This window comes from Gopherus evgoodei, chromosome 8, assembly GCF_007399415.2.
Source record: "Gopherus evgoodei ecotype Sinaloan lineage chromosome 8, rGopEvg1_v1.p, whole genome shotgun sequence".
In the NCBI taxonomy this organism is placed as follows: Eukaryota; Metazoa; Chordata; order Testudines; family Testudinidae; genus Gopherus; species Gopherus evgoodei.
This window is the reverse complement of record NC_044329.1, coordinates 29,956,542-29,968,597: the sequence shown is the minus strand read 5'-3', so window position 1 is coordinate 29,968,597 and position 12,056 is coordinate 29,956,542. Positions and strand designations below refer to the sequence as shown.

Genomic DNA, 12,056 nt, shown 5'->3' with positions numbered 1-12,056 from the left:
CTTCTTTGTTTTATCCTTTAGTGTGGAAACAATAAATGATGGGCAGTTTCACAGTGTGGAGTTGGTTATGCTGAACCAAACACTGAACTTGGTTGTGGATAAAGGAACCCCCAAGAGTCTTGGCAAACTGCAGAAACAACCCACAGTCAGCATCAATACCCCACTCTACATTGGAGGTATGTTCACTCACTCTTTGCAACAATAGCTGAGCCCTCGACAATTTTCCAAAAGTTTCTTCAGCTAATAATACAGCTGGCATCTCCCATCAAATCATGTTGCTGCTATGAAAATGATTTGCCTGGAATAAATACATTAAGAGATTGAAAAAATAAGACATTCTAATTTTATGGTCTGACAAGATGTTAGTAGCCTCGTTAATTCAACAGTCTGTGAAGCCGTGCAGGGTATGCATGGAAATACTGCAGTGATGGACATGGCAGAACTTGGATTGGATAGGGAGCATCTGCTCTTCAGCTGTGATTTTTCCAGATTAACTAGATTAAAACCAAGCACAAATGGCTGCAGGTTTATAATGGATCCCTAAGGGCCATTGGGCCTGATCCAAAAACCATTGAAGCTGATGGTAACATTCCCTTTGGCTTCACTGTATGCTGGATGAGTCCCTTTGTGAATAATCCCTTTCTACATGTCCGCTGAATTATTATCCTCACAAATCTGAAAACTGGATAACCTTGTTTTGGCCAGAGCTGAACCTTAACAATTGGCTCATATAAAGAATTTCAGAGATTAAAGAGCCTCATGCAGCAGAGATGATCTGGCAGCAGAGCTATGAGAACGTCTCCCCTGAACCACTCAATCTGCATAAGAGATACAGCTCCAGAAACATAAATAGTATGTCCTATGGAAATAAGCAGAAAAAAATCATGTAATTAGACTTTAGTAATGCATAAGCATATAATGGGGAGAATTAAAGTAGTTTTGGTTTTTGACTACTTCCCTCTGCAAGCTCAACGTCTTCCTAACATAGCTCTGCTAAACATAGCTCCTCTCTAGACGTATTGCAAAATTCTGTCTTTTTTTTAATTGAAAGCATAAACATTTGACTGAGAGCTTTATAAATTCAAAGAACTGATGTGATGTTACTTCCATGAAGACTCTGTAAGGATCGTGTTTTAAGTGCAATGTAAAACCCAGGACGCCCCCACTTATACTCACTAAATTTCCCAAGGCACTTTAACAAGTGTTAGTCACAGTGTCCCATCCAATATGAATAGCTATTTTATGCCTGTCTAGATTTCTACTTTAATAGTTTTAACTGGCTACATTACTATTTGCAGTCCTGACTGTTGCATATTGTTGCTGAGTACTGTTAGCTTTCTTGTTGCATTCCAGAGGTAGCAGCATTTCACTGGCAAACTAAGAAATTCTTAAATAATTTCTAAAGAACTTTGGGATTAAAGTTGCTATAAAAATATAAATAGACGATGCGTGATCTAATAGTTGAAATGCAGGGCTGTGAGTCCAGAGGGCTGTACTTTGTTCACTGCTCTGCTACCTTTTTGTGCATTCTTGGGCAAATATTTTTATCTTTCTGCCCTTCCAATTCCCCATCTGCAAAATGGGGATAATGATACTGAACTACTGCAAAGAGGTGTCCTAAAATTGAATTCATTATTGTTTATGAAGGGCCTTGAGATCCTCAGAAGGAAGGTGCTAGCCATTATAATTTATTCTAGTATTATTGTGAATGCTAGATAATCTTTATATTTTGTTTTATCGGAAGGGATCCCAACATCTACTGGGCTATCTTCATTGCGCCAAGGCACAGATAGGATGTCAAATGGCTTTCATGGATGTATCCATGACGTCCGCATTAATAACGAGCTGCAGGACTTTAAGGATCTACCCCAGCAGTCATTAGGAGTCTTTCCTGGCTGCAAATCCTGTAACATCTGCAAGCATGGTATCTGCCGGTCCATAGAGAAGACAAGTGTTATCTGTGAGTGTCACCCAGGCTGGACAGGCCCACTGTGTGACCAGGAAATTGGAGACCCCTGCCTTAGTAACAAGTAAGGTCATTGGTGCTGATGGGAGTGCTCTCTTCAATAAACTGACTTTTAACTTTTTATCTTGCAGAGCCGGGCTTCATTTTCAGAGGTGCTGAATACCTACAACTCCCATTGAAGCTATTAGGAGTTGTGAAGCCTCTTCACCTCTGAAAATTTACATCAACCACTTCTTGTTTAGAATGATGACAAGCCATAGATCTGCTCTCCGGTTCAGGAGGAGTTGAGGCATTTATATCAAGAGCCACATTTTCAGCTGTGGGCGTGCCTGCCAAAATACACAGCCCCACATGGCATACATAAACTCCACATCAATCATACACATTGCATTTGATCCACTGATTGCATGTCGTTACCCATGGATGAGTTTTCTGTAGGAGGATGATGCACATTTTGTTGATGCATCCACATCCAAAAGAAAGTGCCCATTACAGCATGTGCTAGACGTGATGTTCAGAGTCTAACTCTCCAAAGGCCATCAGTGTTGTTCTTCAGAACTATGTATTCCAACTTAAACTGGTTCAGAATCCCCCAAAATTCAGCTGTCCTTAAGAGTTCCCTTTGGAGTAGAACATCTGAAGAACAGCCATAGAGGAAGGAATAGTGTATAGTCCCAGGGAATGGGCTTACGAGTGAAGCATTTATAGTTCAAAGAAACAAAGTGCACATTCATGTCAGAGCACTGGATAGATACATTAATTTCCTGACAGGAACACAAATAGACAAACCAGCACAGACCAATGGTCTATGTAGCCTTGTGTCTTATCTCAAACAGATGGAAATACTTTTGTATTAGAAGCTATTCCCATGGTAAGCTGTTGGAGAATCTGTGGGAAAGGGATATTGCAAACACATGGTTTTGACAGGCAGAGTGACCCACTCTGTAATTATCCATGTGATTGATTGGAGTGAACAGGAATTTCACTTGGCACAGCAACCATTTAAAACTAGCTTCTGGGCACAATCCTGCAGGGTGCTGAACCCCTCAGGAGAGGTATTGAGCGCCTTCAATGCTGGAGAGCTGAGTATGCCTAGCACCTCACAGGATTGAAGCCCTTTAAGTTGTAAGCTTTAGTAAAACTAGGTGGGGTAAAATAAGAGACAGATCTGGATACATGACCCTAACCCTAAACAATATTGAAATATTGATTTGATTTTTATTTAAACTGGCTTTTTGTTTTTGTATTTCACCAAGGAGGATGCACAAGCAGTCCCCTGAGTTTTCAAAATCAGCAATTAGCCAAGATGGCTAGGCAAGGAAAAAATGAGGGACTTGTAGTTGTTTAAATGGTGAAGGTTTGTTTCCAAAAGAGTGGTAGGTGCCATATGTACAGAAACATGATCTCCACACGAAAGAGTTTACAATCTAAGTGGAGACATGGTAATACAAACTGAGGAGAGGATGGTGTGGGAAGGGGCAGGCAGGAGGAATGTTGAGTAACAAGAGTTACTGATCCAGGAGCAGGAATTAGTTTAGTGTTGTTGAAAATGCCTTATTTTAAATAATGTGACTCCACTTAATTACTCTTTTTTTCTGTATCCTGACCTCATTGTTGCTTTTATTGTTTCTTGTTTTTTTTTTATTTTTGCCTATTTTGCACACATACGAAACTGTCAAGGGTTAAAATAAACATTTTTTTAAAATGGGAAATAATTTAAAATGCCAAGAGTAAAAATAACAAATGGGAAAATTTATATAAGTGAGGGCTTTGTATATATGAAATGTTTGTACCGCTGGATGGCATCCCCCGGCCTAAAGGTGCCACCTTTATCTCTTCACCCTACTTCTACAGTCTGAGCCTTCATTTATCCGCTGAATGGGGATCTATTGCAGTTCCTCATTATGCATCATCTCTCCAGAAATACCAAATCTCACTGCAGGACTCCTGCATTGTGAAAGCATTCAGAGTCAAGTTTTTTGGAGTAATTTAGCCTCTTTTTTTATCCACATATTCCACAGACAGATAGTAGTTTTCCTCACATTTATTCATCATGTGAGTAATCGGTAGAATAATTTTTCCAAGTACGCTTTGACATGTGGATTGCTCGTGAGCAGTTTGTTTCAAGTATTGATGCTCTGAATCTGAGCTGTTTTGTTTGGATAAATTGTATTGTTTGATCCATGATTGAATGAACCTCACCCTTACTCAGGTTTCCCATGAGAACATTTCATGATCACTAAATTCAGAATTTGCTTTCTGTGACTATTATCCAATATCCACTTGCCGTTTCTGCCAGCATGCCTGGCACTGAACGTCTTTGCTTTGGAATATTGACCAGATATTGAATGGGAGCTAAGACATCCAACGTAAACATTCCTGGAAAAATTGAGGTCTCTTCCTGCCCTAATTCAAAGTTTACAAGCATAAGCCAGCTCTAAACTTTTCTTCCTTCTCAGGTGTATCCATGGTAAATGCACGGCTGCCAACTTTGCTTACACATGTAAGTGCTCAGAGGGTTATATGGGCATGTACTGCGACAAGAAGAATGACTCCTCAAACCCTTGCAGAATTATGAAATGCAACCATGGGCAGTGTAAAATTTCAGAACATGGGGAGCCATACTGCGAATGTGACCCTAACTATAGCGGAGAACATTGTGACAAAGGTATGCCTGGCTATGATGCCTGGGATGCTGCTTTACTGTCATTTCTATTCACGTTTGTCTTCACTCTTCCTCCATTTAACTCTTATTAATGGGACAATGGCCCCTTCAGAGCCAGAGGGAGAAGGAGAGGGAAACCACACAAGAGCTGGCCAAAAGACGTCTGAACAAATAGAAAAGGGTAGATCTATAGTAATAATTCTTTTCCTCCTGAATCCTGGAGGTTTGTAGCTCTGTTGTTTCTGAGTGGGATGTGTGAGTGGAGAGGGCTTGGTATGTGAGTGCTTTTCTGTGGCATTTTTCCCTTTATACACTACAAGGATTGTCCTCACTGCATTATTGGGGATGAAAATCCCCCCTCCCCCCAACACTGAAACACATCCAGGATGGGGAAGTTCAGAAAGGCAAAGGCAGAATTCCCAGGACGCATTGCTCCTATAGGAACCATGCTGTGTAGGATAAGTAATGTGAGTTGCCCTCATTCCTTCCCTCTCCTGAGCTGTATAGGTTTGAAATTGGGTCTCGAGGAAAATTCTTAGCTTTTCCTATGTTCCTATTGGCCTTTTGGGGAGGCCAAGCCCGATGTCTGTTCCATACCTTTTTTGCCCCCAAATTAAATGGCCTATTACAAACTCAGAAAGTTATAACTCAGTCTTCTAGCCCGTCCTTTGTTCCCCCACAAAAGCAACAGTTTGGCCCATAATGTTTTATTTAGGCAGCAGCTTTCATCTGAAAGGATCACAGTCTGCAAATTCCATGAATCAGACTGCTGCACAGTGACTGCACAATACGTTAGGACAGGAAATGTTGCCCAGTATACTCGGGCATACCCTAGATTATTAAAGTTCATACAGAGTAGGCTGAATGTTGGGTTTGAGGGTCTCCTCTAACGACCTACACAGAGCACACTGCATGGAACTCCATATATCTAATCTGAAAGGCTATAAGGACAAATCGACCTTACCAAGATTTGTAACTGTGGCTCGAGGGAGCTTAAGTGTTTCAAATGTAAGTCTCATGCCATTAAACATTCCCATGGCTAATAACGGTTTTAATATTAATATATTTTTCCATTTTCCGTCTAATATGGGAATAATATATATTTTACAGGGGTGTTGGAAGCTTAAATAACTATTGTTTGTTAAAGCATCTCCAATTCTGTTGAAGGCAACAGGCCTGAGTCTACAATGCCTTGTATAACTACATACCTGCACAAAGAGAGCACTGTTCTGTCCTGATAGCATTTTACATTCCAGGAGAGAATGGAGACCCTGTGCACTGTTGTTTGCCTTTAATAAAATAAATGTCAGTATATGCACAGGGCTATTTGATGGGGAGGGGGTTACAAGATAATTATTACCTTCCCCATCCTTCCTCTGTCTAACAATCTTGGGGTTCATTAAGTAACAAGCCAGTGAATAAGAAAGGAATAACACTTTAATAACACAAACTGGGAAGCATCTCTGGTGAACTGCTGTGCACAGCCATGCAGTGTTCCCAACCCCTGTCTCCAGGGCACATCTCCAAATTCCTATGTTCATAATACTGTCCCTTATGAGGGAGCCTCTCTAAATTATAATCTTCTACAAACCTATCTCTACACTCTCCATTCTCTTTACAGAGAATCTTTGCCAGGGGGAGATTGTCCGAGAAGTGATCCATAAGCAGCATGGCTACAGCTCATGTGTCACTGCCTCCAAAGTTCCCCAGATGGAATGTCGTGGCAGTTGCAGTAATGGGCAGTGTTGCGTTCCCCTCCGGAGCAAAAGGCGGAAATACATCTTTCAGTGTGTGGATGGATCCTCCTTCATGGAAGAACTGGAGAGGCATGTGGAATGCGGCTGCTCAAAATGCTTATAAGCCATTCTCCAGTCTCTTGCCACTTTAATCGACTCAGAAGTGCTCTCAAAATGGGACTATTTACTTTCAACGTGAAGAAGAAGAAAAGAATATTAAGTATATTGTAAAATAAACAAAAAATAGAACTTATTTTTATTATGGAAAGTGAATATTTTCATCTTTTATTATATAAAGTATCACACCATTTCGGGTATATGTATCATATAGTGAGTTATTTTTACCATAAAACTTTTTTAACAGTTGTTAAAAAAATTAAAAATGTTTTTAAAAAATAAAGAAATCATAGCCTAACAAAAGGAGAAATGGGGTAAGTTTATAAGCATGCACGATGGCCAAATGTGAAGATATTTCAAGGACCTGCCACAAAACGACAGATACAGACTGAAAAAAATATTCTCTGAGGTTCTGGTGGGTACAATAGGAAAGCACATTCTCACATCTGACAGCCATCTCTTCTATCTGTGCACCCTGAAAAAGTCTCCCTCTCGATTCTTACCCTTGCCTAATAATGCTAGTTGTGTTTGGTTCCTGTACAGTGCCTCAGCTTGATACTCTTGAACCAGTTCCCCAAAAAGTACATCGGTCTGGCAGTAGCCTAAGTCTGACATTGACTCCATTATTCAAGTACTATAATAGTATAATGCATTTTTGTTTTGTATTTTGTATTTTTATCTGTCTTCCCAGTATATTCTTGAGTGACTGTATCTCTATAGCACGGACAACTCTAGTGGGGGAGAAAATGTGGTAAACACAGTTTGGGAAGTTTTTGTCCAAAAAGGCAAAAATAAGTGCTAAGTGACTCTAGTTAAGCAACATACTAACTACTACTTACGCTTCCTGTGTTATTTCCCAGGTTTATGCCTCACTGCTCTCAGCACTGAGTTCTTTTTTGTATATTAAATGTGGGGAATACACTACAATGAAGTTTGGCAAACCTAGACGCTGCAGCTTTCAAAGTTCATGTATAAATCCATTTTAAAAGAGAGTGAAAATATCCCAAGAACCAGAATGTCCCTTGCTGATATATTGTACTTTATTCCCACTTTCAGTTATTTTAGCCAAAATTTTACTGCTTGCCACAGTTGCCTATTACTACACACTCTATGGTATATGGCCAACATGCTGCTTCTCCACCTGCTACTTCTCAAATTAGTGTAAGTTGCACTATACGCATGTGGAATTCCTATAGGTCTGATGTCTGTCTCACCTTAACAGAGATGTCATCTGTTCTTAAGGAGACTCTTGATATTTCCATATAGTTTTGCTCTTGCTTTCCACTATACAGATTGACTGACCCACACTAAAAACGTTTTCACATGCACTATTGTATATTCTGCACCTGTTCCTCCCGCAGGACTTCTATTGACTTACACAGGAACTGTGTGTGCAGAATGAATTCTGAATATGCAGCAGAGATCCATGTAGATGACAGATTCTCAGTGTGAATCTGAGAGGTGATCTTTACCCTTAGGGTGTTGGGGGTTTTGCCAGGGTTACCTGTTAGGGACATTCATTACATTACAGAAGCCTTGAAGTGTTCTATTACCATGAATTTCAAACCTCCCTGTCAATTACCATTCCATTATTTCCTTAAGTAATTTCTCTCTCTTTCTCCCTGCAAGGGTACTGAGTATAGTGGTCCTTTCTTCAATGAGTATGTTTGTGAGAAACAGCTAAGACAGAGCTTACGCCCTGCAGTTTTGTCCTGATCCAGTGCCCATTGAAGTCAATGAAATGGATCAGGCCCTTTAAGAGCAGGGGCAGAAAGAGAGCTCATCAGTTTAAAAAAAAAAAGTAAATAATTAGTGCTTTTCCCTGAATGAGGCTTTAAAGGAAAAAAAAAAGCATGAAACAGATTTCTGTCATAGCCAGTATAAATTTATGTTCCCCTCAGGAAAAAAACAGGCACTATAGAAGTTACAATGTAAATCTTTGTCCTTTTTTGGAACAAGTAGCTCTAAGATGCTTACAGACCTTATTCTAATTAAAACCTTTTTTATCCATAATAATGTAGTGAGCGTTCCTTTTTGTTTCCCAGAGTAATTTGGGCAGGCGGGGACTGAGTGATACAATAGACGTCTTTCAGAATAAATACTAGTACAATGGAGCCTGCAATCAGTGAAACATAAAACAATCACTACTTAATGTGCCAAAAACTGATTGAAATAGTACAGTTCAGGAGCCAGAAAAAACCCTGTTATATATAGCGTAGGTTTCATTTCATTTCGAGTGATAATATATGACGCTAGAAGCAGCTGTAGTTTATAAAGTAAAAAAAAAACAAAAAAAAAACCTCCCTGCCCCCCAATCTGTAGAGTCTAAAAATTTGCAAAAGCAACTAACTTCACACGCTTGCATAAACATGGCCTTCGTACAAATCCACTATTATTAATGATACATTCTTTCTCAATGTATTTTCGTAGATGCAGTTAGCCATCATTTCAGGGAAGACAAATCAAGACTTGACCAGTGAATAGCAGTGCTTCAGCACGCTTAATGTTTTCAAGTCTCATTAGTAAGATGGATAATTCGCTGCCAGTAAACCGCCAAAGCATTGTGTGGCATTGCTTTCCCCGAAAATTGAAATTATAGCCAATGGTTTCATCCAAACAGCAGCATGACTGAGAGAAAATAATGTTTCCTTCCCTCCTATCCCCACCCCCCAGTCTTCTGACAGGTTTTTAAATTATGACTGTTACCAAAGGCAAAAAAGCTATCAATGTCCACTTAAATGAACCGCAGACTGACGTGTAAACCAAAACTTCACAGCAAAATGATAATAGCTACAGTACAGTAGGGCAGGCCCTGTTCTGTAATCACAGTCAAGTGCTGTGACATACAAATAACTCAGAATTCCTATTTTTTTAAACCAAAAGAAGCATTTTTACACATTTCTAGACAGCAGTTGCATGACAATCACTGCCATGTTTCAGATCAGTGATTTTACTGGCTTAATATGGAAGTACTTTGCTTGGTTTAATTAAAAAAAATTAATGGTGCCAAAAATATGAGTTTAACTGAAGTGTTAATTAGCTCTGGAAGTTTCCTCTGTAACCTACCTGTTACAGTAGATATCAGCTGCTGTAGGTACAATGCAGTAGTTATTTTTTAACACTATTGAGTTTTTAATAAAGTGAAGAAAGATGCTAACCCTGAAAAAAAAAACAAGACTGGTGTGAATTAGTGTATTTTATTAACAGACTCATTGTGATGTAATTTTTAAATAAAGTGTTGGGTTATGGAAGATCATAACATATCCTGTGGTGTGATGCAGATTATTTCTCTCGACTGTGTATTTTGGGTATCATGGTCTGGCCACTTCATGTCTCTTTTACCAGTGAGGTAGCTGAAGTATTGCAATAAGAACATACACAACTTTGGTCATAGCAGCAACATAACTTCTTGTACAGGCAACTCCAGTGCATAAGGGCTGGAAAATTTTCCCCTCTTGGAGTTTCCATCACATTCTTTGGGCATGAAGAGGCTGCATTTGCCCCACCAAAGAAGCCATAGTAGTAACATTTACATTATAGTAGCACTCACAGGACCTACTCAAGATTGCCCCTCCCCCTTGTGCACAGAGTCTGCCACCAAAATCAGCAGCTGCCAGAGATTTTCATGAATCCAGAGACATGAAGTCACCCTGGCACAGTCACTGCGCCTCCGCCCCTTCCATCATGCTGTCAGTATGAGCCTTTGCTGACGGGTTTCCCCACTGAAGAGGGAGTTCAGTGGCACAGAGGGAGAAAGTGGAGCAGTGTAAGATTACCCATGAAATATGCATGAGATGACAGTGAGTGATGTTTCCCTGGCCCCAGGCCCTCTCCACACAGATCCTGACTCCCACTAAGGGCCTTCTGTGGTGGGGAGGGAAGGCGGGAATATGTTGCTGTGGAGGTGGCACTGCTCGTGCTGGGACCACCCAAGGTTGGCATCCTTTGGATCCCTGTAGCCTGTGATCACAGAGATACAATATGGTCCTAAATCACCAAATCTTCATGATTTTCCAAACAATGAGAGACATGATTGAAATAGAAACAGGTTGAACCATAATGTGGTGTTTATGATAACACAGAGTAGGTGTCATAAACAGATGGTTAAGGGTTAATGTCTCTTTTACCTGTAAAGGGTTAAGAAGCGCAGTAAACCTGGCTGACACCTGACCAAGACCAATAGGGGGGACAAGATACTTTCAAATATTGGGGGAGGGAACTCTTTGTTTGTACTTTTTGTTTAGGTCGTTGTTCGCTCTCGGGACTGAGAGGGACGGGACATCATTCCAGGTTCTCCAAATCTTTCTGAATCAGTCTTTCATGTTTCAAAATTGTAAGTAGTAGCCAGGCAAGGCGGATTAGTCTTATGTTTGTTTTCTCAACTTGTAAATGTGTCTTTTTGCTGGAAGGATTTTTACCTCTGGTTGCTGTAACTTTGAATCTAAGGTTTGGGGCGGGGGGGCGGTCCCTCTAGTCTATATGAATCTGAGTACCCTGTAAAGCATTTTCCATCCTGATTTTACAGAGAGAACTTTTACTTTTTTTCTTTCTTTAATTAAAAGCTTTCTTTTTAAGAACCTGATTGATTTTTCCTTGTTTTAAAATCCAGGGGATTGAGTCTGAACTCACTAGGGCTTGGTGGGGGGAAAGGAGGGGGGATGGTTAATTCCTCCTTGTTTTAAGATCCAAGGAGTTTGGATCGGTGTGAAGCCTGTCAGGACAACCCAGGGAGGGGAAAGTCTGGGGGAAAAAGGAGGGGGATTGTTAATTTCTCCTTGTTTTAAGACCCAGGGAGTTTGGGTCTGGGTTCCCCAGGGAAGGTTTTGGGGGAACAGAAAGTGTGCCAGATACTAAATTCTGGCTGGTGGCAGCATACCAGATTTAAGATAGTAATTAAGCTTAAAAGTGTTCATGCAGGTCCCCACTTTTTGTACCCTAAAGTTCAAAGTGGGGAAAAAAACCTTGACAGTAGGAAAGCCAGTGAAATCAACTAGGTCAGGATAAGGTCAAAGGAACGCAAATCAATCAGTCAGAGCTTTCAAAAATTGATTATTTTGCAAGACTTATGTGATGTTATCTAGGTGACATCCTCTCCCATTTTCTGATTAGTCTGGCCTGGACACTGACGTCCCAGTATTATTTTGTTAACCCTAGTTCCCAGCAATCACAGCAACAGCACAGATGAGCCCCAAAAAAGTGAGTTAAAAGACTAGCACTGAAAGTGAGCATTTAAGAAAACAGCCATGCTAGGCAAGCAGTGTGGCTTAAGTCATCTGTTCTTGGCTGCTTGCTAACAAAAATAAGTACTGTTATTGCTTTAACAAAAGGCACAGATCATTCACACACATCAAGCAAGTGTGTTATGGTAAGATGGCAGAGTTCTGCTGTGAAACTTAAAATACATTCAGGATACGGAATGTCACATGAGCCCTACAAACCCTGAGTGAACACAGCTACCCAATCATTTTTATAGTTCACACACACAGCTGTACACCACATTAAAAATATAGTAAAATATTACCACCCATTCGCAGATCCTGACCCAATTCCCATTAGAGTGAGATGTTTGCTT

At 40.3% G+C, this 12,056-nt stretch overlaps 1 protein-coding gene across 1 annotated transcript in view; it reads left to right on the top strand.

Annotated features, from left to right (window-relative positions):
• Positions 1-9,747, top strand: part of SLIT3 (slit guidance ligand 3) — an 811,508-nt gene extending 801,761 nt beyond the window's left edge. Inside the window, exons 33-36 of the mRNA XM_030572932.1 lie at positions 22-176; positions 1,745-2,030; positions 4,426-4,634; positions 6,253-9,747. Coding sequence (XP_030428792.1) covers positions 22-176; positions 1,745-2,030; positions 4,426-4,634; positions 6,253-6,491 — 889 coding nt within the window. The 3' untranslated portion in view covers positions 6,492-9,747. The remainder of the gene's footprint in view (positions 1-21; positions 177-1,744; positions 2,031-4,425; positions 4,635-6,252) is intronic.
• Positions 9,748-12,056: the final 2,309 nt, after the last annotated feature.